This window comes from Chiloscyllium plagiosum, unplaced genomic scaffold (assembly GCF_037043375.1).
Source record: "Chiloscyllium plagiosum isolate Xiang-an unplaced genomic scaffold, Cpla_swu_hap1 HiC_scaffold_6, whole genome shotgun sequence".
Classification (NCBI taxonomy): Eukaryota; Metazoa; Chordata; class Chondrichthyes; order Orectolobiformes; family Hemiscylliidae; genus Chiloscyllium; species Chiloscyllium plagiosum.
Window position 1 is genome coordinate 16,354,497 of NW_028270144.1, and position 27,034 is coordinate 16,381,530.

The following is a 27,034-nucleotide window of genomic DNA, read 5'->3' on the forward strand; positions in this document are numbered from 1 at the left end:
TGGGACTTGCAGTGAGAGGGGTGGAGTGCTTTGGAAGCAAGGACAGAGGAGTAGCTGTTAGTAACCACCCCTCCTCAAGGTCCAATACCTTGGTCTTGTATCAAATCCTGAAGACTGAGGCACTCCCCCTGCACCACCACCACCACCACCATAGTGACCAGCTGGCACTACTGGTTTACCAGTAAGGAAGACTGACTCTTTCTCTTCCTGTCTAGAGATGAAATAATTGCAGCTCAAGCAGGACGAGACTTATAATGGTTGTCAATTGACCACGTAAGCACCTTAATTGGCATCTTCCTGAGCAGAATGTAATTATGAGGTGGTGGGAAGGATAGATATCTTCCCATGACACCTTCCTCATGCTTCTCAAGCACAGTAGATACTGCCCACACACTAGGACTGTGAATTGACTCAATGGAGATGGCTATTGAGCTTCCAGGAGGTGGAGATATGCCCAGTTGTAATAGAGATAAGCTGATACTCGGTGGAATCCAATTATTTTGTACATGTGAGATAAGAAATTGGAACTGCATCTAATGTTCAGGAGGAGTTAAACAATAAATGTGATGCTGAGCTTTGCAAAATCTTGTACAATGTTGCATAGTTGCTTTAGAATTATTGCAAAAGCTCATTTGTAGGCTATGCATAGCACTGGAACACAGAGAACACCTAATGTAGGGCAATTAGGAGCTATCTATTACATATCGGAACCAATAGGGAACTCACAAGCATTTGGATGGCAGCCTCAGGAGATGATGGGCTGTGCCCAGGATATGTGTCACTTCTGTTTTAGATATCATGTGTTGTTCAGGCCAACTCCTGAGTGCCAGTCCTTACTGCAGCTAGTACAGACAAATTACATTGGCCCAATGTTGACTGATTTGTTTTTCCTCCTTCCAGTGCGCTGACTTTTCCGCCATCTGGTCATTTCTTTTGTCTTCCACACCCTTTCTGATTGCTTGTTGCCAGGCACCTCTCCAATATCAGAAAAGCACAAAGAGCCATTTCCCAATCTTCCAGTAGGAATCATCAACTCATTGGCAAACGTTGCAAAAGCAAGGAGCAATTGCAGAAGAATTTAGTTAAACCACTTACCCGCTAAGAGAAAGTTGGACTGTAACTTTATTACAGTTCACCAGATGTGAAGAAAACATTGAGCAACGTCCAATAAACAGCAGAATGTCTCATGCTTGTCATAAGATCAGCAGGTTTAACGCAAAAATAATCACTTAAAGCATAAAATATCTAATGGATTCACTCGAGAAACATCCAAAACAAAATAATTTGAAGAGCTGCTGTCAATTGCAGAGGTTAGTAGTAAATAGGTTGTTTAAACAAAATTACACTTTCTTTTGTTTGAAATAATGTTTCATATATTAATCAATTTTCTCAAATTGAGTTCTGCAAACTATTTAAAAAGCACAATAAAGGTAATGTATTCACTGTGAGCATTAACAACCTCATATATTTTTAGTCTTAGCTGTTTCGAGTGTACAGAAGCTGTGGAATATATCTTTCTCAATGCCAATTGCTAAGGACCCAGCAACAAATCATATAACTCCTTTCTTTTTGTTTTGTTAGTGCAGTTATAAAATGGAGTGAGGTGTGAAACAGGTTATTGGTTCAACGTCAACATTATTTTTAGACAAGGGCGCAAAGTCACCATATATTCCAAAGGATCTTCATTGGTACTTATTGCAAAATCCTAGCTGAGGATTACATTAAAGTGTTTCAGGATAGACCTGTAATGTATGGGATACTCTGACTGGATTCTTGAATGGAGAAAATAGTTTCCCTACACTGGAATGCTCTGGGATTCGCCTTCATTCTCTGGGGCACTCTATGCATTGTCACGCTTCCCTAACCTATCTTTGACTAGGTTAACTCAAGAGGTTTCATAATCCCCCTCTCTGAAAGTTTGAGTTGGAGAAGGACCTTCCAACATCTGGACCATAGATATTTTCCAAGATTTCCAATGTCCTCTCTTGGCTCGCATGGAACAGAGAATGATTACTTTTTCCATTTCCGTAAGAAATCGCCAAGCCATGTTCAGCTTCCCAGTCATAAATATTGGGGCCCATTGAAGGGTAAATAACTATATTCCATTCCAGGCTAATACTTACGCAATTCATACAGGGAATGCCAGGATGTATCAGCTGGCTGGAAAATATAGAACCAGAGGACCCAGCCTCAGAATAAGGGATACATCATTAAAGATTGAGATGATGAGGAATTTCTTCACTTAGGGGGTAGTGAATTTCTGGAAATCTCCACCTCAGAGAGCGCCTCAATAGATTTCTGGATATTAACGGTATCAAGGGATATTGAAAAACTGCAGGAAAGTGGCATTGAGTTAAATAATCCGCCATGATCTAACCAAGTGATGGAACTGGTCAATTGACTGAATGGCCTACTCCTGTTTCTGTGTGCCCATTTTCCCATATTATTGTGCTTTCTAAATTAGCGTCATCTGCTAATGGGATGTGCAACACTCCATTTCCATTGGAAATAGGAGTTAAGTTCTTGTTCCAAGACATTAACATGGAGAAAACGAGGACTGCAGATGCTGGAGATCAGAGTCAAAAAGTGTGGTGCTGGAAAAGCACAGCTAATCAGGCAGCATCTGAGGAGCAGGACAGTCGACATTTCAAGCATAAGCTCTTCGTCAGGAATGTGGGGGGTGCCAAGGGGGCTGAGAGATAAATGGGAGGGTAGTGGGACTGGGGGGAAGGTAGCTTGGAAGACGATAGGTAGATGAAGGTGGTGGGTGATGGTGATAGGGTGGAGTGGAGGGTGGAGCAGATAGGTGGGAAGAAAGATGGGCAGGTAGAACAGTTTAAGAGGGCGGTGCTGAGCTGGAGGGTTAGATCTGGGATGAGATGGGGGGAGGGAAGATGAGGAAACTGGTGAAATTGACATTGATGCTGTGTGGTTGGAGGGTCCCAAGGCAGAAGATGAGGTGTTCTTCCTCCAGGCATCAGGTGGCTTGGATTTGGTGGTGGAGGAGGCCCAGGACTTGCATGTCCTTGGCGGAGTGGGAGTGGGAGTTGAAGTGGTCAGCCACAGGGTGGTGATGGTGGTATTGGAGGTGGGGGGGAAGTGTGTGTTGGAAGAGGCCCAGTTTCTTGGCCTTGTCTTCTCCTCAGCTGGACAGACTTGAACCTGAGCTTATAATGTGAATCAAGCCACACAATAAAAGATGGTGACAGCAGATGTATTCACTGGCTCAAAAATAACAGCAGCAGTACTGGTTTAGAACAGGCCTGAGATCATCTGGAGAAGTATTCAAAAATGATGTTCAAGAAATACTCGCATTGACAGATGGTGGGGTAGGGAAGGCAGAGAGCGATAGAAAAGAATATTGTTCCAGTATAGAACATAGAACATAGAACAATACAATGCAGAACAGGCCCTTCAGCCCTTGATGTTGCGCCGACCTGTGAACTAATCTAAGCCCATACCCCTTCACTATCCCATCATTCATGTGCTTACCCAAAGATTGTTTAAATCTCCCAAATGTGGCTGAGTTAACTACATTGACAGGTAGGGCATTCCATGCCCTCACCACTCTCTGAGTAAAAAAACGTGCCCCTGATTATAAATCCTATCTCTTATAATCCTTTCCAAAACCTTTCCTACAACAGAAGTAAGTCTATAATTATCTGGGTCATCTCTGCTGCCCTTCTTGAACAAGGGCACAACATTTGCAATCCTCCAGTCCTCTGGTACTAAATCTGTAGACAATGACAACTCAAAGATCAAAGCCAAAGTCTTTGCTATCTCCTCCCTAGCTTCCCAGAGAATCCTCGGTTAAATCCCATCCGGCTCAGGGGACTTGTCTACTTGCACTCCTTCCAGAATTAATAACACCTCTTCGTAACTAATCCTTTCTAGTCTACTTTTCATTCACGTTTTTCCATTGTTCACTTTTCTAGTGACTCCGTTTCTATACAAACAAGGGAAGCCATTCTGCCTCTCAAATCTGCTCTGCCATCTAATTAGATCCTGGATGGTTTATACTTTAGGAGTAAATTACTGCAGACGTTGGAATCTGAACTGAAAGTAAAAAATACTGGAGGTCACAGCAGGTCAGGCTGCACCCATGGAGATTGAGCAAGCTAATGTTTCGAGTCTAGATGACTCTTCATCAGATGTGGTCCATATCTTAACCTGGGAGAAAGTGAGGACTGCAGATGCTGGAGATCAGAGCTGAAAATGTGTTGCTGGAAAAGCGCAGCAGGTCAGGCAGCATCCAAGGAGCAGGAGAATCGACGTTTCGGGCATGAGCCCTTCTTCAGGGCTCATCTTAACCTGCCTTTGTTCTATAAGTATGCTTACCCAACAATAATCTATCCAACTCAGTTTTGAAACTTTCAATTGACTCCTCAGCTTTAATAGCTTTCTTGGGCGAAGGGTGGTGGTCATTCTAGGTTTTCCTTTGTGTGAAGATGTGTATCCTGACATCACTTCTGAATGAGTTGGCTATAAATATAAAGTTCTACCCCTTGTTCCACACTCTAATCCTGCCCTCACCACCCACTAGACATTGTTGTAATCTATCAATCTTATCAACTTATTCAATCATCAGAAACATCTCAATTAGCCGTGCCTTAATCTTCAAAGAAATCACATTGTTTCTCTGTATCTGATAAAAGCCAATTAAACCACTCAGTGTCAGGGAAGTGCTGGGCAAACAGTAAATGGCAATCTGTTGTTGAAGGAGGTAGTATACCCAGTGTTACTGTCTCAAATTATGTTGCATGCATTATCAAATAGCACTAGACTCAAGAGGAAATACATTCAGTTTAGTTTCCCATTTCAATTAAAGTGAGACAGGCATCAGCATATTGTCACAATCCATTAATAGAATATGACTTACATTTCCTCAAACATCTCAAAATGCCTCTTAAATTTATCCTAAAAACTGTTCATTTCAAATAAATAATGCCTCTGTCCTCTTAACAAAAAACCCTTTTGTTCCAGTCTGCCCTCATATATAATCCAATATTCTGTAACAAATCCTTTAATGTCATATCTTAGATAATGTGAGCATTCTCTGCAATGCCGTCAACAGTAAGTTTGTTCCATAGATTTCAAAATCCCTTTCAACTACTGGGATCATGAAACATTCCACACACGGAGCCAATGAATGCAAACTGACAAACGTTTGTCCCAGTTGCTTGAACTTCTGCTGCATTTAGTTTTAGAAATACGTTAAAGGACATGCAATATGGAAATACATTGTGAAATGTTGAATGGTACTCAGATAATGAGATCCCATTGCTGTAATACTGGCGCTTGGCCAAATGGTTCTGCCCAGCGGTGAAGACCACTTTTGATGCTCTCTGTCAGTTTCAGAGTTCCCAGTCTGTGGGCTCCAGCTGCCTCCTCTTTACCACGGAGGTGCAATCCCTTCACAGGATGATCGCGGGGCTCTCCGCTTCTTTTGGGAAAAAAGGCCTGAAGTGTCCCTGACCACCACCACCCTCCTCCTCCTGGCCCAGCTCATCCTCACTCTGAACAACTTCGCTTTTAACTCCTCTCACCTATTTCAGGTCAAAAGAGGGTGGCCTTGGGTAACTGCATGGGCCCCAGTTATGCCTGTCCCCTTGTGGGGTAGGTGGGACATTCCTCATTCCAGTCCTACTCCAGGCACATACCCACATCTCTTTCTTCAGTATATCGATGACATCATCAGTGCTGCTTCCCCCTCTCGTTAGGAATACAAAAGATTTATCAATTTCGATTCCAATTTCCATCCTGCTTTCACCTTCACCAGACTCATCTCTGACTCCTCCCTTCCCTTCCTCAACATCTCTGCTTCCATTTCTGGGGATAGATTGGTGACCATTCCCCATGACAAACCACTGGCATCCATAGTTACCTGGACTATGTGTCCTCACACCTTGCTTCCTGTAAGGACTCTATCCTATTCTCCCAGTATGTCTAGCTCCATTGCATCCGTTCTATGCAGGGGCAGGTTCTCAGAAATGCCCACCTTTTTCCTCAACCAAAGATTCCTTGTTCCCATGGTTAACAGGACCATTTCCTGCATTTCTGCCCTTACCCCTTCCCTTCCTTCCCATAACAGTGATAGGGTTCCCCTGGCCCTCACTCTACCATCATCTATATCCAGAGGATGATTAGCCTCCATTTCTGCCACCTACAGCAGGACCATCAGACATACATTCCCCTTCCTTCCTTTCTCAGTGTTCTGAGGGACCATTCCCTCTGGGACATCCTGGTACACTCCTCCTCCACTCTCAACACCTCCCACACCCCCATCTTCCTATCCAATCGCAGAAGGTGTAACACCTGCCCGTTCACTATCACACACACCCCCTCACTGGCCAAGTACATGACCTTCCAGGTGAAGCAGTGATTTACCTACACTTCACTCAAACTAGTCTATTGTATTCATTGCTCAAAATGTGCTCTCCTCTGCACTGGAGAGATGAAGCACAGACCGGGTGACTGCTTTGCGGAACACCTATGTTCTGTGCATAAAAAAGACCCTGAACTTCCAGTTGCTTGCCACTTTAACACCGCCCCCCCCCCCCCCACCCCCCGCCACCCCCGTTCCATGGCCAACATCTCCATCTCAAGTTTGCTGCAGTGCTCCAGCACAACTTAGCGTAAGCTGGAAGAACAGTATCTCATTTTCCACTTGGAAACCCTGCAGCCTTCAGGAATCAACCTCAAGTTCAATGATTTTAGGGCCTCAGAACGTTCTTCCACCTCCATACCTCAGGCCATATTATCACATGGGATGCTTTCATTCGCATTTTCACCTACATATGATACCCATTATTAGCTTTTCCTTCTCCCTGACAGACTATAATCCAGCTTTTTGTCTGAACAAATGTGTTTCTCTCCCCCTGGGCTCCACCTCCACTCATTGCTCACTCCTTTAACTTCTCACCTCCTGCCTTCAGCATATAAACCACCGCTTCCTTGCCACGATCAGTTCTGAAGAAGGGTCACTGGACCCGAAACATAAACTCTGCTTTCTCTCCACAGATGTTGTCAGACCTGCTGAGTTTTTCCAGCAATTTCTGTGTCTGTGCTGAAGTCCGTCCATTGGCTCCTTCCTTGTTTCATCAGGACTGTGTGCGTTTGATGGTTTTAAGGGCTCCTTTATCAAATAGTTTTACGAATCAGCCTGCTTGTTTTTTCTAAACAAACCTTTCCTCGATTTGTTTTACCTGTTTTCCTGTCAAAGAATGTTGTGCTGCTGTGTAGTGCAGACAGGATCAAATCTTCCAACTGGTCATTAAATTGACCTTGGCTGCCCCGAGCTCTCTTGTCTTATATTATATTAGATTCCCTACAGGATGGAAACAGCCCATTTGACCCATACCAAACCTCTGAAGAGTAACCCACTCAGACCCACTTCCCTCTAACTAAGCCGCCTAACGCTACGGGCAATTTAACATGGCCAATTTACCTGACCTGCACATCTTTGGACTGTGGGAGGAAACCAGAGCACCCAGAGGAAACCCACGCAGACACGGGGAGAATGTGCAAACTCCACACAGTCGCCCGAGCTGGCCATTGAACCCAGGTCCCTGGCGCCGTGAGGCAGCAGTGCTAACCACTGAGCCAAAGAACTCACACCGGTCTGGAGCCTCCTATCACATTGACCAGATGTGGATTGTTAGAGTTGTTTCTCAAACAAAAACTAATCAGCGTCCACATGAATAAAAGATGGAAATGGGGTTTTCATGAAACCAGAACTAAAATTAGCAGGTATTATGATGCAGATTTGGAACTCATGGGAATTATTCCATTTCAGAGTAATGCCTCATTTCCCTTCAGCGTGTCCTTCAGTCTCTCTTCCTGTTCGACTCTACCATAGCCCTTTGGTTAAAACTGCCTGCTTTGACCGTAGCACCTTCATAGGTATCAGGTTTAGGACTGAGGTTAGGGCTATGACATAAATTTGTGGCAATTGGCAAAAAAAAATCCACAGGAGGAATGAGAAGCATTGTTTTAACGCAGAATTGTTATGATCGGAACACATTGTCTGAGACAGTGGTGGAAACAAAATAGTAACTTTCAAAAGACAATTGGATAACTACTTAAAAAGGGCAAGTTTAGGACAGATGAACAAGAACACAGATATTCTAGCCAGGCTCAGAGGCATGGTGGCTTAGTGGTTAGCACTGCTGCCCCACAGTGTCAGGTACCCCATTTTAATTCCATCCTCGGGTGACTGTCATGTGTGGAGTTTGCACATTCTCCCTGTGTCTGTGCGGGTTTCCTCCAGGTGCTCTGGTTTCCTCTCACAGTGCAAAGATGTGCAGGTTAGGGTGGATTGGCCATGCTAAATTGCCCATAATGTCCAGGGATGAGCAGGATAGGTGGGTTAGCCATGGGAAATGTAGGGTTACAGGTAAAGGGTAGGGGGAGTGGGATTGGTTGGGAGGGTGAGTGGAGACTTGTTGGGCCGAATGGCCTCTTTCCACACTGTCAGGATTCTGTGACTCCAGGGCTGGAATCTTCCAGCATCATTACTTGCTTGTTGAAAGTTCTGCAAATCAGGCAGTTTGGAGGACAGCTGTGAGTCATCCTCCACTGTCAGGTGCCCAGAAATGGAAATGCCCACTCAGTGAGAGCTGCTGTTATTCCAGGCTGTTGTTGCTACCAGGAGGACACCCAATGGGACCCAGCTCTCAGGCAAAAAGCTGAGAGGGGAGCAGTATCTGGAGTGAAGAGACATGGGGAGAGGGGTGTGGCTCTGCAGGCCCCTGTGCTGCCCAATGTCCATTGATTGTGCACAAATCAGTGACTACTAGCCTGCTTTTTCTGATTGGATGGGCCAGCTCTTTTCTCTTATCCCACTTGGAATGGAGATAACTCCAGCCCTATCGAGAATAGGCCCTTAAGTGGTCGTCAATTGACTAAGGGCCTCAGTGGCAACAGGGTAGGAAGGCCGAGCTTGAGCCCTTCTGTCCAGAAGTGAATTCAAGTTGAGACAGGAAATGCTGGGATGCCACCATTAAGTTGCCTTCCCGTTTCCAAGTCCACTACTTTCGGGGTTCAGGAAATTCTGCCCAGACATTGCAATAGATTATCCAACAAGCAACCTCCCTGACAACACAAGCCAGCACTCAGTCAGGACTGTACAGTCATATACTACCAGGGTAGGTCATATACTTCTGTTTGCAGCAGATTTTAAACCCATAACATTTGGACTGCAGTTTAGCAGGTGCTACAAGCTGTGCAAAGCCAGGAGGGCAATTTTGAAGGACTGAATGGCCTGTTCCTATACTTGTACATATAAAAGCAGCTATGGTGAAATTTAATTCTATCAGCCAGCCGCTAGACAATACCAGAATCAACACCAAAATCATCAAAATACTTGGTGTCAAACAATGCTTGGAAATGACAGCCTGAATCCTCTCCAGTTAGAACCCCAGCAGGTAATAGGTCATTACTCAATTACATCCAGGAGGACATCAACTATTTTACAAGTTACTGGCTTAGGAATGGTGTAGTGGCATCCCGCTGAGGGAAGCTGGGAGCATGGAATGATCCAGGGCCGATAGACTCGAGACACACCCGGCATTGAGAAAATTAGAGAACCTGAATTTATATGGAGCTTCTTGTTACTACAGAATGTTCCAAAGTGCTTTACAAATGGTGCAGTATTGTTTTGAAGTCTGGACACCTGTAAGTTAGAATACTCATCACCCAACATATGCATAGCAAGATTCCATAAACATCAACGAGATAATGGGAGAAAGTGAGGACTGCAGATGCTGGAGATCAGAGTGGTGCTGGAAAAAACACAACAGGTCAGGCAGCATCCGATGAGCAGGAGGATTGAGGTTTCAGGCATAAGCCCTTATCAAGAATGCCCTCATTCCTAACAAAGGGCTTATGCCTGAAACGTCGATTCTCCCGCTCCTTGGATGCTGCCTGACCAGCTGTGCTTTTCCAGCAACACGCTCTTCGATTTACAAGATAATAACCAATTACCTGCTTTTTTAAAAAATGATGTTTGTTGAGGAATAAATATTTGCCTGAAGACTGGGACCAATCCCCTGCTCATTTCCAAACTATATGGTGGGAGATCTGTTACATCCACCTGAGAGCGCAGGTGGGACTTTGGTTTAACGTTGAGTCTCATACAGAGAGGACCTCTGCTTGGCCTCATTCTTAAAACATAAATAAAGTCTCATTCTGCATTAGGACCAGAATAAACCCAATGCAGTGACTGTTCACTAAAATACCAGGCAGAAAGTGTACAGTGCTTGCACTGTTCGTGGGAACACATCCAGCCCCACATTCTGTGTCAGAAATATTTTGCCTCGAGGGTGTGCGAGTGCTGCCAACTCCGGCTGGATAGATTCCTAGAGGTTCGACCACATGACCTTCCACTTCCTTTGGTCCCATCACTGGCCACCCAACATGGTCATCGTCATGTCTCCCCATCCCTCCCTCATCCCACCAGAAACAAGCAGCCTCCTCTTTCCTCAGTCTTAAACAGCTTTTTAAATCTCTGCATCCAGTTCTGATCCAGTTGCCCTGGGCAGGTTGCAAATGGAATGTCAAAACCTTTTAAAGCTGAAACTTTATCAGCACAACAAGCAGAACGGGGAGAAAGCTGGCCACAGGAGCTTGAGAACGCTCTTGCTGCCAGCTACGTGGTTTCAGACTCTGGTAAAGGTACAGACCCTTTCTAAATTGTTTCACAAGCTTACAGCGAGTCACTGAAGCCAGCCGCAGCTGCAGCTTCAATTGCCAAGTAAGAAAAATATGGCCTATATTGACTTAGAAACCAGAGTTACACTAGTCCTCAGGTACAGAAGACTAAGGACACCCATAGCTACCCCTGAAAAGCAACAAGTGATGGGCAGTATGTGGCAACCTTGCAGTGATACCCACACTTGGAGAATGAATTAAAAAAGGAATTGTAACATAAAGCAGAATCTAGCTGTCTGTTGGTGATGATTCAAATGATGGTGATTGGAAGAAATAAAGATTATTTTTTTCTCTCTGGTCCTCTCCACAGTACAGTGTGGAAGCAGGCCATTCAGCCCACTGTCAGTGCTGAATTTGTACATTCTCCCTGTGCCTGTGTGGGTTTCCTCACATAGTCCAAAGATGTGCCTATACCAACCCTCCAAGAGCATCCCACCCAGACCCACTTACCCCTACAATTCTGCTAACCCACCTAACCTGCATATCATGAGACAAAGTTAAAAATCACACACCAGGTTATAGTCCAACAGGTTTATTTGGAAGTACTAGCCTTTGCAGGAGCAGCGCTCCGAAAGCTTGTATGTCCAATTAGACCTGTTGGACTATAACCCGATGTTGCGTGATTTTTAACTTTGTCCACCCCAGTCCAACACCAGCACCTCCATGTCACCATGAGACAGTTTAGCATAGCCAAGCCACCTAACCTGCACATCGTTGGACAGTGGGAGGAAACCCACACAGACACAGGGAGAATGTACAAACTCCACACAGACAGTTACCCAAGGTTGGAATCACACCCAGGTCCCTAGTGCTATGAGACAGCAGTGTCAACCACTGAGCCACCATGCCACCTCCTGTGCTACACCATGCCATAATATTTCAGAATTTTGTGTGGTCTAGAGGTGAAAAATGTACCCAAAATAACTTTATTAGTGACTAGACATGAGAAGACATATTAACACAACACATGTACACACTGATTAAGAAGTGAGTCCAAAAAAAAATAGAAGCTCTGCATCATTCACGAAGAGAGATTAGCAAATTAGAATTAGGTGCTACAGTGCATATAACCAGTAGCATTGATATTGGTAGCTGAACAGTCAATTCGATCTGTGGCATTGAAAGTTGATTTAAATTCTCTCGTCCTGTTCCCTTTTGACTGGCTTGGTGGCTTCTAGCACTCAATGTGAGAGTTCTTTACCTGCAGCCCAGGGGTATCTAGTGGGCAGTACTTGGACTGTGACCATCACAGTACATAATGCTTGAATCATGCCTACTTCCATTCACACATACAGATCTGCATTGAACTAGCTTTTAAGCCCTGTCTTCAGGATTCTTAAAACAGGAAGAAATGAAATAGGTCTTTTGCCCTGTCTGCTGAATTTTCTCCGGTCGTAGTCACAGTCAGAGATAATTCTGAGGAGATTACAGTTCAGTTTGTACTCATTCTTTTCATCTAACTCCATCTCTTCTTGAAGCTTCCTTGACACTTCATCAATTGTGATATTCCAGGTTACCTCTCTCCAGATGGCCATTGTATTTAGATTCACACTCAGTTTGGCTATATCAGTCCTCTTTCAAAAACAAAACACATGTTGGAATTAAGGTTCGATATGTACAGAGTGATTCAGGGTTATGATCTGTAATCATGAAAATATTAATGCTGCAACCAATTTAATTAGAAAAGCAACCAGTCAGTTATCCTTTTACTATTTATGGGAGCTTCCTGTGCACAAATTACCAGGAAATTCAACCTAATTTATACCGATCTTCATCCTAGGAATATATTGGAAGTCGCTGTGTCCCAAACTATTCATCATTCTTTTCCAAAGATTGTAGATATGTTTGTGACTGTTTAATAATAATTAAATGGGGAGACAGTGAAAGACGCTGAGAGAGAAGAGAGTTTTTTTCCACATGTGAATTAATGTAGTTTATTTTGAATAGCTGAAGCTCTTGACGATAATTATTTTCACAGCAGACCAGTCAATCTAGTTCCTCAGCTGTGTTTGCTGGGTTGTGTTAAGGGACTGAGATTTACAAATGTTCATGCATCTGCTGCCCTCTAGAGTAAATCCCAAGATATAAACAGTACAGAGGAAACAAAGGGAACTGGGCAAATATTTATACCTAATCCAATTAAAGATTATCGCTTAATTATCTCATTACTGTTTCTGGGAGGTGGCTGTGTGTAAACTGGCTAAGATTTGGAGATGCCGGTGTTGGATTTGGGTGGACAAAGTTAAAAATCATACAACACCAGGTTATAGTCGAACAGGTTTATTTGGAATCTTTCAAAGCGCTGCTCCTTCATCAGGTGGTTGTGAAGCAGGACCGTAAGAAACAGAATTTATAGCAAACGATTACAGTGATACAATAATACATTGAACAAACCTAGATTAAGTCTTAATAATCTAGGTTTGTTCAATGTATTATTGCATCACTAATCTTTTGCTATAAATTCTGTGTCTTATGGTCCTGCTTCATGACCACCTGATGAAGAAATGTTGGGTGGCACGGTGGCACTGCTGCCTCACAGCGCCAGAGACCTGGGTTCAATTCCCGCCTCAGGCGACTGACTGTGTGGAGTTTGCACATTCTCCCCGTGTCTGCGTGGGTTTCCTCCGGGTGCTCCGGTTTCCTCCCACAGTCCAAAAATGTGCACGTTAGGTGAATTGGCCATGCTAAATTGCCCGTAGTGTGAGGTGCAGGGGTAAATGTAAGGGAATGGGTCTGGGTGGGTGCACTTCGGCAGGTCGGTGTGGACTTGTTGGGCCGAAGGGCCTGTTTCCACACTGTAAGTAATCTAATCTAATCTAATCTAAAAGGAGCAGTGCTTTGAAAGCTAGTGCTTCCAAATAAACCTGTTATAGAGTCATAGAGTCATAGAGATGTACAGCATGGAAACAGACCCTTCGATCCAACCCATCCATGCCGACCAGATATCCCAACCCAATCTAGTCCCACCTGCCAGCACCCGGCCCATATCCCTCCAAACCCTTCCTATTCATATACCCATCCAAATGCCTCTTAAATGTTGCAATTATACCAGCCTCCACCACATCCTCTGGCAGCTCATTCCATACATGGACCACCCTCTGCATGAAAATGTTGTCCCTTAGGTCTCTTTTATATCTTTCCCCTCTCACCCTAAACCTATGTCCTCTAGTTCTGGACTCCCCCACCCCAGGGAAAAGACTTTTGTCTATTTATCCTATCCATGCCCCTCATAATTTTGTAAGCCTCTATAAGGTCACCCCTCAGCCTCCGACGCTCCAGGAAAAACAGCCTCAGCCTGTTCAGCCTCTCCCTGTAGCTCAGATCCTCCAACCCTGGCAACATCCTTGTAAATCTTTTCTGAATCCTTTCAAGTTTCACAACATCTTTCTGGTAGGAAGGAGACCAGAATTGCACGCAATATTCCAACAGTGGCCTAACCAATGTCCTGTACAGCCGCAACATGACCTTCCAACTCCTGTACTCAATACTCTGACCAATAAAGGAAAGCATACCAAACACCTTCTTCACTATCCTATCTACCTGCGACTCCACTTTCAAGGATCAATGAACCTGCACTCCAAGGTCTCTTTGTTCAGCAACACTCCATAGGACCTTTAAACCTATTCAATTGGGTAATAAGGTCTTTTGCTTTCCAATTGGTGTAAGAAAGCAGTGTCTTACAAGGATAGATGCGTTGGCCAACTAATATGTGGAAGCAGGTCATGTGATAAAACCTCCAGGAACACATTTACTCGTTTCTCTGAGGAGGCAGGTTCTCATTTTAAGTCCGAGAATGAGGCTGCTCCCGGCTATTCAGTTTGGACGGAAGATTGCTGAATCTGGAGAAACCTGGCAGTTAAAGCCAGGCAAGGATTGTAACCTCACCCCTCCATTGAGGCCCCTGACATCAACTATGTCCCCCTCATTTTTGTGATCCAGGTAGCATTTGGTTGCTTAAAGTACAGAATTTAAACTCTGATAAATTAGACAAGATTTTGAAGTTTTCACTTTGCATATATCAGAGCTAGCATGTGAGAAACAAACTTGTACAAAGCTTTTATACAAGATGAGAAGAAGCTACTGGTTTGACATAAAATGAGTGATGGAGACAGCCAATTCCAGCTGTATACCCTGGCTACTCCCTGACCAATCAGAATCTACCTTGCCTGCCCTGTGAATTAGAGGTTGACAGTTAACTGTTCTTGCTGCAGCTCTACACCATTGACGGTCCAACCAATCAGCACCCTCTTCTCACACTGTACAAAATGGTGTCCCTTTGGTCAACCTCATACCTTATGTCCTGGCTCTCATGAGTTTAGAATACAGAGCTTCAAATTCTTGTCTCCTTTCAGAACCAATTAAGTCCCTGTGATCCCCTCTCCTCCTGGCCCATTCGGACACGAAGTTAAAATCAAGCCCCATGTGACTGTAGAGTACACAGGGTGACTGTGACAGGGGACGTTGAATTGGGGAATGTTCTGGCAAAGAAAGAAACCAGCAGGCCCTTCAGGTCTGTGCATCCTGAACATGGTCGAATGCTACCTGCTCCCCATTCGCTGTTCATAATCACTCACATATTTGTCACTTTCTAAACACATTGTTTGAATTTCTCTTTCAAATGTTGTTTTAAAATTGTCTGTCTCCTACTGTCTTACTGATACTCCCTTTCTCTCTCTCTCTCTCTCCCCTTTTCAGACACTCTTGTTCAGAATAGGTCCCTGTGACTGAGCTTTTGATCTTATGTCCTAATATGTCCATATGTGGTTCACTATTAAACTTTATATTGCTTTGTGAAATATCTTGGGGTATGCTATTATGTCAAATACTCATTATTTTACGCATGTTCATGCAGTTGGAGCAAGACTTCAGACTTCGCTTGGTTATGGGGTAGAGATTTCCTAGCTTCCTTTCTCATAGAATGACAGTGAATGTCACAAAATCTAAGCCATGATCTTCAATCTTTAACAGATGATCATAATCCCACCACAGCAAATGGTGGAACTTGAATTCGATAAAATTCTAGAATGAAGAGTCTAATAATGACCATGAAAACATGGTCAGGAAAAACCCATCTGATTGCATAATATCTGAGAGAGGGTCACCAGACCTGACATGTTAATTCTGATTTTTCTTCACAGCTGCTGTCAGACCTGCAGAGCTTTTTCAGCAACTTCTATTTTTTGTTCTTGATCTACAGCATCTGCAGTTCTTCCTATTTTTATTTGGTTCACTAATAACCTTTAGGGAAAGAAACTGCCATCCTTATCTGGTCTGGCCTCTTGTGATTCCAGACCCACAACCATGTGATTGACTCTTAACTGCCCTCTGGGCAATTAGGAAGGGGTAATAAATGCTGGCCTAGCCAGAGATGTCCTCATTCTAGGAATGAATTTTAAAAAAGACCCGTGTGTACACTGTCTCTGTGAGATGGGTCCCCCGTATTACAGAGAACTGTTAATTCAGCAAATGTTTTTCAATCGACCTATTCAGACAAATTATGATAAACCTCAAGAGGAAGGTGGGACTTGAACACAGACATTCTAAGTCTGCAGTGGTGATAATTTGCACCACAACAACAGGTTTTTTCAAGCTTCTCCTGTTTTTCCTTTTTGAGCTTCATGTTTGAGTAACAGAAGATTAATTGTTGGGAAAATTGAGGTTCAATGGGATGGAGTTTGGTTTGAATTGAACAAGGAACAAAGATGTTCATGCTATTGATTCACATCTTCTAAGGGCTTCCTTTGCAGGGGCTTGTGTTGTAATTTTCCTCTTTATAAAACAATGTTATCTTTGATTCATTGTTAAGTTTTTTTTTTAATGACCCAGTGGTACTCTCACATATATTTGCCAAAATGAGAACAGTAGAGATATTAACAGAAAATTCTGGAAAAAATATTTGCGGTTTTTAAATGTTTACTTCTATTCCTGTGTGATTCAGCTGAGAGAGCGTGAGAAGGACATAGTGAGATGCTTCATCTAAAAGCTTTCTGGGACAATCATTCTGGTCATTAATTAGCAAATTTTTAAATATATGTTCACTCATGGGCATCTCTGGCTGTGCCCGTATTTATTGCCTGTCCCATGTTGACTTTGAGAAGGTGGTGGTGAGCTGCCTTCTTGAACCGCTGCAGTCCACGTGTTGGAGATCCACAGTGATGTTAGGGAGGGAGTTCCAGGACTTTGACCCAGCGACAGTGAAGGAACAGTGATATATTTCCAAGTCAGGATGGTGAGCAGTTTGGAGGGGAGCAGGTGGTGTTCTCATGAAACTGCTGCCCTTGTCCTTCTAGTTTCAAGTGGTTATGGGTTTGGAAGGCGCTATTGAAGGAGACCAGGTGAGTTATTGCAGTGTGTTAACCTCAATGCCAAGGCTTTGCATAAAGGTCAGGATGATAATGATGGCTCTCTAAAGATTGGGTGCCAGTGACCATGGTTAGTAAAATTTGGATGGAATGAATATTATGATTTGACAATTTGTTGTTATCACTCCAGGGAACTTGTGACCCAAAGATGGCTTTTGAGAATCTGAATCAAGGTTTTTTTTTCAAAAAGAGCCCTGGAAATCACAAATGCGCAAACAGACCCAGCAAATCAGTTTATCCTGGATAACCATCATTAGTGAACAAAGGAGGCGACATGGTAGAAGTTTATAAAATAATGAAAGGTATAGACAGAGTTAATGGTAGTTGTCTTTTCCTTAGGATGGGGGATTTCAAGACTGGGGGGTACGCAGAGGGTGGTAATCCATGCCTGTGGAATGAGCTTCCTGAGGAAGTGGGAGATGTGGGCACAACTACAATGTTTAAAAGACATTTGGTTAAGTACGTGAATAGGATAAGGACCAGGAGCAGGCAGGTGGGACCTGTTGGACCGAAGGGTCTGCATCCGTGCTATATGACTCTATGAATGCATGCAGTTCCAGAAATCTAGTTTATCCTGGAAAATCATCTGTAGTGAACAAAGAATAAATCTTGTCGACATAAACAATTACCAAGGTGCAGTTTAAACTGATTAAATTTACCCTGATTTTGGGATTTCGAGGAGAGCATGCACCATGTTAGAGAAGGATATTAAATCCTATCTGACATAGCCTTCAGTCACGGCTCCCTCCCGCACCAGCCCCCCCGACACACTTCCTTTTACCTGGTCTGCCTTCTTTGTGACTCCAGTCACACACTGAGTTGCCTGATTTGCTCATCAGCAGAATGAAAACAGATTTAAGGAAATTATTAATGAATGGTCAACTTTTCTATTTGGAGCTGGTAAGTACCTGCTGGAAGGCTGCTCTGTGCACGCAGACTGCTCCTGGCTGGATTCAGGACTGTGATGCACTCTGAAGTCAAATAGTGACCTCCAAGGCTGACAGTGTGGTGTAGGAGGTGCCCTGGAAACACCGATCCAAGGGGGACGTCAATGGGGCAGCAAAGTAAAATCCAACAGGAATGCAGACGAGTCTCCTCATGTTGTAACTTTTCTGTCTCCAACAGGCATGTCATGGCTGTACATCGACTTCCAAGTGCGATTGCAGTGGTGTGAAAGGAGAAAAGGTCAGTACAATAACCTACTCACCTGCAAACAAACTGCTGTTTCAACAGGGTAACAATAAATTGGTACCCCTGTCAGCAACCCCATCAGCAACTTCCCCCAGTGTGGAGCTCTCCCATAGAAGCTCAAGATCACTGTAACCCTGCAGTGGGGTCGATTCTCCAATCCCAGATCCCAGAGGTTCTGAACTGAGACTGGCACATGTTGGCAACCCTGTCCAGGCTCCATGGTTTTCCTGGGCCTGGCTGCAGTCTTGTAGCACAGACACTGGAGCAGGGATCCACTGGAGAGCTGACTGAGAGAATGGCCATCACAAGCCCTGCCTGTCACATCGCCTCCTGTCACACTCCTGTCTGTGTGTCTCGCGCCCCAGGCACCCACCTGCGGGTCACACCTCACCTGTCACACTCTGTCCTGGCTGTCATGTTCCAATTTGTCACACCTCACCTGTCACACTCTGTCCTGGCTGTCATGTTCCAATCTGTCACACCTCACCTGTCACACTCTGTCCTGGCTGTCATGTTCCAATCTGTCACACCTCACCTGTCACACTCTGTCCTGGCTGTCATGTTCCAATCTGTCACACCTCACCTGTCACACTCTGTCCTGGCTGTCATGTTCCAATCTGTCACACCTCACCTGTCACACTCTGTCCTGGCTGTCATGTTCCAATCTGTCACACCTCACCTGTCACACTCTGTCCTGGCTGTCATGTTCCAATCTGTCACACCTCACCTGTCACACTCTGTCCTGGCTGTCATGTTCCAATTTGTCACACCTCACCTGTCACACTCTGTCCTGGCTGTCATGTTCCAATCTGTCACACCTCACCTGTCACACTCTGTCCTGGCTGTCATGTTCCAATCTGTCACACCTCACCTGTCACACTCTGTCCTGGCTGTCATGTTCCAATCTGTCACACCTCACCAGTCACACTCTTCATTGTCACACTCTTTCCAGTCAAACATCTACCTGTCAATCACAATTACTCCTGCCAATGGGAGGGGGCGGGGGGCGGGAAGGTCACATTCCCACCTGTAGCATTCAGTTTTGATGGGTCTCAGTCTATGTCCTTTAATCCCATGTGGGCATCACAATCCAACACAGGAGGGAGGTAGGGGTGTCGACCTTAACTTGTCACCCTGATATCTGTCAAAGCCCCTCCTAAGGGTCACACTCCAACCTGCACCGCAGAAGAGCTGTTATTTGGAGTGAAAAGTGAGCCACATCAACATTGGTAATGGCCTTACCCCAAACTCCAACCTACTGCCTCATCCCCCACTGTCCCATCTCCCTAACTGCCCCATCTCTCTGACTGCCCCATCCCCTGAACTGCCCCATCCTCTGAACTGCCCCATCTCCCTGACTGTCCCATCCTCCTCTCCTCCATCTCTCACTTCTCCTTCTCCCACTCCCCCATCTTAAACTCACCCATTCTCCTTTCCTATAACTCCTACTTCACAATCTCCCATTTCCCCATCTCCCACTCCCTCATTCCCCTCTCCTCCATCTCCCACTTCCCCACCTCTCACTCCCCCATCTCCTGCTTCCCCATTTCCCGCTCTCCCATTCCTCTCTCTTCCATCTCCTGCTTCCACATTTTCCTCTCCTCCATCTCTCACTTCCTCATCTATCACTCCCCAGCGCCCACTTCCCCATTTCCCACTCCCCCATTCTCCTCTCCTCCATCACCCACTTTCCCATCTCTCACTCCCCCATCTCCTGCTTCCCCATCTCCCACTTCTCCATTCCCCTCTCCTCCATCTCCCACTTCACAATCTTCCACCTATCCAATTTCCATTCTCCCATTCCCCTCTCTTCCATCTCCTGCTACCCCATTTCCCTCTCCTCTACCTCTCACTTCCCCATCTCCCGTTTCCCCATCTTCTGCTACCCCATTCTCCTCTCCTCCATCTCTCACACCTCCATCTCCCACTTCCCCATTTCCCACTACCCATTCCCCTCTCCTCCGTCTCCCATTTCTCTATCTCCCACTTCCCCATTCCCCTCTTCTCCATCTCCCACTTCCCCATCTCCCACTTCCCCATCTCCCATTTCCCCATCTCCTGCTCCCCATTTCCCTCTCCTCCATCTCCCACTTCCCCAAGTCCCACTTCCCCATCTCCCATTTCCCCATCTCCTGCTCCCCCATTCCCCTCTCCTCTATCTCCCACTTCCCTATCTCTCACTCCCCGTCTCCTGCTTCCCCATCTCCCAGTTCCCCATTCCTCTCTCCTCCATCTCCCACTTTGCAATCTTCCACCCGCCCATTTTCCACTCTCCCATTCCCCTCTCTTCCATCTCCTACCCCTCCATTTCCCTCTCCTAAAACTCTCACTTCCCCATCTCCCAATTCCCCAACTCCCGTTTCCCCATCTCCCGCTACCTCATCTCCCACTTCCCCAATCCCCTCTCCTCCATCTCCCACTTCCCCATCTCTGATTTACCCATCTCCCGTTTCCCCATCTCCTGCTCCCCCATTCTCCTCTCCTCTATCTTTCACTCCTCCATCTCCCACTTCCCCATCTTCCACTTCCCCATCTCCCGTTTCCCATCTCCTGCTCCCCCATTCTCCTCTCCTCCATCTCTCATTCCTCCATCTCCCACCCCATCTCCCACTACCCCATTCCCCTCTCCTCCATCTCCCACTTCTCCATCTCCCACTTCCCCATCTCCCGTTACCCCATCTCCTGCTCCCCTATTCCCCTCTCCTCCATCTCCCACTTCCCTATCTCTCACTCCCCATCTCCTGCTTCCCTATCTCCCAGTTCCCCATTCCTCTCTCCTCCATCTCTCACTTCGCAATCTTCCACCCACCCATTTTCTGCTCTCCCATTCCCCTCTCTTCCATCTCCTGCTCCCCCATTTCCCTCTCCTCTACCTCTCACTTCCCCATCTCTCACTCCCCCATCTCCTGCTACTCCATCTCCCACTTTTCCATTCCCCTCTCCTCCATCTCCCTCTTCCCCATCTCCTGTTACCCCATCTCCTGCTCTCTATTCCCCTCTCCTCCATCTCCCACTTCCCCATTTCCTGTTTCCACATCTCCTGCTCCCCATTCACCTCTCCTCCATCTCCCACTTCCCTATCTCCCATTTCCCCATCTCCTGCTCCCCCATTCTCCCACTTCCCCATCTCCCACTTCCCCATCTCCCACTTCCCCATCTCCCACTTCCCCATCCCCCTCTCCTCCATCTCCCACTTCCCCATCTCCCATTTCCCCATCTCCTGCTCCCCCATTCCCCTCTCCTCCATCTCCTATTTCCCCATTCCCTCTTTGCCCCATTTCCCCCACTCACCCTACCCCCCGCTTCTCCATACCTTACATAGCATTCCACACTCTCTGGAATTTCAGAAGCTTCACCCTTTCCCAAGGTCTGAGGAGGAGGTGGAGCAGAAGGTTTAATTTCCCATGGTTGCTGTGTTTGTGTGAGGTAATGGATTGAGCTGGGCTCAGTAAGATACTGACCTCACTGCATTGACCCTTAGAGCAGCCCCATGGTTCCTGCAGCCTTTCAACACTAAATGTGACAAAGGTAACTGGGAGCACCATAGGGAGCGGTGGTGTGGTTACTGCACCTATACAGTATAAGGTGAACATCACAATGAAACAGGTCGCCCTCTAACACTACAAGCTCACAGTGGATTGTGGGAAGTGAAATGCTCCTTTCTTGGTAATATTTTTGGATGTGGGCAAGATCTGGAGCAGTGTATGCAAATGTGGAAATGGAGAATTTTTAAAATATTTAACCAGCAGCGGTCAGCCTGAGCTGACTCCACACATCTGGAAATGCTTTTCTTGTTGCAAAATCAACTTGTCCAACGTCCGCTGAGCATTTGTAGCATTCCCCTGCAAACAAACTCACAGACTCAGTGATAGAGCTAATGTCAAACTGACCAACAGGCTGGCGGTAACCTCCCTTTGGCATTGTCAATTCTCACAATATTGCCAACATTTGATGCCATATCTCTCCCAGTGTGAACATTCAAGCAGAGAATACTCCACGTAAGAGAAAGGTTAGCAGACACTTCATAACACTTCATAGAAATCACTTCATAACAACCTCCCTGTCAAAATATTTCCGTTGGAATACAATGAGGAAACTGTCATTTCAGTCGTAAGATATATGATTGGTGAGATGATTGATAGCTGTCTTCTTGAATGGTGTCATACAGCCATAGAGATGTACAGCGTGGAAGCAGACCCTTCAGTCCAACTCATCCATGCCGACCAGATATCCTAAATTCATCTAGCCCCATTTGCCAGTATTTGACCCATATCCCTCTGAACCCTTCCTATTCATGTACCCGTCCAGATGCCTTTTAAATGTTGTAATTGTACCAGCCTCCATCATTTCCTCTGGCAGCTCATTCCATTCACGCTCCACCCTCTGCGTGAAAACGTTACCCCTTGGGTCCCTTTTAAATCTGTCTCCTCCACCTTAAATATATGCCCTCTCGTTCTGGACTCACCCACCCTGGGGAAAAAAAGCCCCTTGGCAATTCATTCTATTCTTGCCCTGATTATTTTATGAATCTCTTTAAGGTCACTCCTCAGCTTTTGACACACCAGGGATGATAGCCTCAGTCTATTCAGCCTCTCTCTACAGCTCAAACCCTCCAACCATAGCAACATCCTTATGGATCTTTTCTGAACCCTTTCAAGTTGCACAACATCCTTCTTATAGAGAGAGACCAGAATTTAATACAGTATTCCAAAAATGGCCTGACCAATGTCCTGTACAGCCGCAACAGGACCTTCAAACCCCTGTATGCAATGCTCTGACCAACAAAGGAAAGCATACCAAACACCTTCTTCACTATCCTATCTACCTGCAACTCCACTTTCAAAGAGCTATGAATAGAGAGGAAATTTTTGACATTTTTAGGCAAATACTTTGAAACCTTTCCCTTTAATGCGATGGAGCTGTAGTTTGTGATTTGCAGTTGCCCGTGGAGAAGTTATTTTAATAGAAACCTGATTGGACTCCCCACTTCTATCATATCACATCTTTTATCCAATGGTTCATCTGGCATTAGTGAACATACAGGGGGAATGGATTACAGTAAAGTGTTAGGCTGGAGCTCACCTCTGTCAACCTGTCAGCCTGAAACCAGGCACAGTGTTGGGAATGACTCCACATTCTTTCCAACATGCGGCTGGTGTGGATCAGAAGTATTTGTAGGTGAGTATTCAACTGTCTGGTTGTGTTGTGAATGCACCTTCCAAGTCGGCACAATACCAATTGTACTATAAGATATGATAATGGATTGTTTCTTTCATTTTTAAAATTTGATTCTACAGTAAATATAACCCTAGCATTGCTCTGCTTCTCATACCATTCTTACTGTTTATTTGTTTTCCTGGGAATCAGTAACCAATATGAGATTACTGAACAGAACATAATTGGACCTGAAATAATTCAGTTCACACTATACAGCAAATAATTCTGTCCTTTTCTTTCATAATGCCAGTATAAATTCCTATGGCGACGTCCAGTCATCAGAAATGTCATCATTCCTGACACTGCAGTCAGGAAGCTATGTAAACATGTCGCGTTATGCTTTAGCACCTCTATTGGAGAGGGCATGTCATTACGCCAGAATATGACCCAACCTGGAGCATATCGGTGAAATTTGCTCATGAGCAAAAACAGAAATTGCTGGAAAAGCTCAGCAGCTTTGGCAGCAGCTGTGCAGAGAAATCAAAGTTAATATTTTGGGTCTGGTGACCTTTCCTCAGTCTCCACAGACACTGCCAAGCCTGCTGAGCAATTTCTGTTTTTGTTTCTGATTGGTTTTCATTTGGTGAAATTTACTCTCCGATTTCTGCGTTTTGTTGCTTCTCTATGAGCCCATTGATGGTAACTATTGATTAATATCTAAACCTATTCCTTGCTTTCCAGGGAACAATAGGTTTACCTGGCTTTGTGGGACCCATAGGAATGCCGGGATTCCCAGGAGTTGAAGGTCCTGCTGGCCCTTTGGGACCAAAGGTGATTGCTTTTGGATTATCCGGAAGTTTATTTTGAAACACTGTTAATCTGGATTTATAATAAAACACCTTTTTTATATTTCAGGGGGATCCTGGAGAACCAGGTCTATCAGGAAAGAAAGGAATCCGGGTATGTATTGCTGACTACCAGTGTTGGGTCAACACAATGATTCCAGGCTCCATTATCTACCTCAAATGGAATAGAACTAGCTATTAAGTACTAGGTAGTAGAGCTTCATTGTTTATCAAGATTGACTCTATCTTTTGCCAGAGACTTTGTCTTCCTTCCCAACATGGAATCAGTAACTTAGGCCGAAATCTACGAATGCTAACAATGGCAAAGATTCTTGGTCGTGAATCTATTCAGACCTTCTCAGATGGTTGCAATGGCCATGACCACACCACCTGTACGACAGAAAAGGCAAAGTGCTTTGGGTGAAGATAATGAGTCAGATCAGGGAGAAATTATTGAGCAACATTGTGTACAAAGGAACAAACAGTAAGGAAGGCTCACATGTACACAAACGTACATACACAAAAGCCACAAAGAAAATAAATGCAAAAATGCATGAATAAATGCCCACTCCCACACATATAGATATACACACACTGCATGGACAAGTTCAAGCAGACACAAACACATGCAAACATAGACACATCATCACAGTGTTCCATCTGTGTCCACTTCACCATAGCCTTGACAACGTGGATAGTTGGATTTGTTCCTCCCAATTTGGCCTTGGAATGTGTGGGGTGAATTCAAAGCATTTTAAAGTTGTCTTTCTGATTACTGACCATCCTGTTACGGGAGACTGTTTCTCCCAATTTACTCAAGTAAAACCTATCGGAATCTTGAACATATCTATTTGACCACACTTACCCTTCTCTGCCCTTAGGAGGACAATGCTAGCTTCTCCAATGTCCCCTTGTCACTGAAGTCTCTCATCCCTGGCACCATTCTGGTAAAACTCCCCTGCATCACTCCAACCCCTTGATATCCTTCTTAAAATGTGGGATCCAGAATAGGATCCAGAATGGGAGGCTGTATCGGTGATTTACAAACTGCATCAGATTTCTCCAAAACCATTTACCAATCTCACAACAGCTTACAACAGAACGTTGAGGAAACCACCCAAAGTGACGAACCACTTCTGTTGCACAATGAAAGAGGGGACTTTGGTGAGGTTTGAGTTAGATTATGAATGAAAGATAATTGGAAATTGTTCTTGTTTAAAATACATTCTTAATCAGTTATGTTATGCTAATGTTAATGACACAGGGTCCAGCTGGTTCACCAGGGTTCCCAGGGACTCCAGGATTGCCTGTAAGTATAATATCCACCGTGACTCACTTCAAATTGCATTTAAAACACTGACCTGGTTGAAATGGAAGGCAGCTTTCTGACAAATCCTCTCACCCATAGGGTTTACCAGGACAAGATGGACCACCAGGAGCAGCAGGAATCCCAGGATGTAACGGCACAAAGGTAATCCTCTATATCAGGCTCAGTTGAATCAGCCTTTGATGCAGTTTTATGGAATGTTCAGGAACATAACTGAACGAGTCAATGCAGCCAACCTCAGCGAGTCATTTTCTCTCCTTGCTGACTACCTGCATCTCTTTTTTAAATTCTTTCATGAGACATGTGCATCACCGGGCAGGATGATGCTGAGCTACCTTCTAGAATCACTGTGATCTCTTTGCTGTAGGCACACCCACAGTGCTGTTCCAGGTTTTAATCCCAATCCCTATCAGAAATGCAGTTCTACAGGTTAGCCACGCCTGGCAGAGTAAGGTATACACACACACTGATCCATTCAGTGTAATCGCATGCTGCCCCAGATATCTAAGGTCATCACAGACCTGTTATTGCCCAGTCTCATGTGGGTGTACCCCACTTGTTCCTCTAAGAAGTTTGACGCAGAACGCACGGGGGTGGCATAACCATTTAGCGTGAGGGAGTCTAGTTGGTTATCGGAATTAACCAGAGAGATCGCTCCACCAGCTAAGAGCAACCATCACCCACAGAATTGAGAAAGAGCTATCACTGTGGGTCAGTGGTGGGAAGAGTGAAACTTTAAGAAGCTGGACAAGGTGCTGATCAAACAGATAGCTTTGTCAGGTTCTTAAGTGTTGTTGGAACTGTACGCATCCAAGCAAATGGACAGTTTTCCATCACGACCCTGGCTTGTGACTTGTAGATGGTGAACCCAGTTTGGGGATTTGGGAGGAGAGTTTATCTTCTAATATCCTACTCACCTAATCACTGCCCACATCCTTTATGAGCACACCCAGTCTAATCCCACTCTCCTCCTCACTCCCCACACGATATAATATGCCATCCTGTCTGATCGCGCTCTCCCCCGCACCCTCTGCATTCAGTAACATATCGAATCCCACTACCCACATTCTTTAATATGCCACTGTATAATCCCACCCTCCTCCTCACTCCCTGCACCCGTGATTATAGATCCAGTCTAATTTCACTCTCACCTTCATCACTAATCCCACTCTCCCACTCACTCTGCACTCCCCCATTCTATAATATGCCATCCTCCCTCATAGTCTCCAAACCTTTAATGACCCATCCTGTTTAATCCTACTCATGTCAGCACTCCCCGCACCCTTTATTATCCTGATGTTTAAATCCACTGTCCCTCTCGCTGTCATTTAACATTCCAACATCTAATCCAACACTCCCCCTCACTCCTCGTACCTTTTATTATAAAACATCTAATCCCACTCACTCAATGATTTACCAAAATCTTTAATTACTCACCCACC

General features: G+C 45.0%; 1 protein-coding gene across 1 annotated transcript in view; it reads left to right on the forward strand.

The window, feature by feature from the left end:
- Positions 1-27,034, forward strand: part of LOC122550473 (uncharacterized) — a 278,599-nt gene that overhangs the window by 90,796 nt on the left and 160,769 nt on the right. Inside the window, exons 2-6 of the mRNA XM_043691239.2 lie at positions 18,198-18,257; positions 24,162-24,251; positions 24,336-24,380; positions 25,530-25,574; positions 25,674-25,736. Of these exons, the coding sequence (XP_043547174.2) occupies positions 18,198-18,257; positions 24,162-24,251; positions 24,336-24,380; positions 25,530-25,574; positions 25,674-25,736 (303 nt within the window). The remainder of the gene's footprint in view (positions 1-18,197; positions 18,258-24,161; positions 24,252-24,335; positions 24,381-25,529; positions 25,575-25,673; positions 25,737-27,034) is intronic.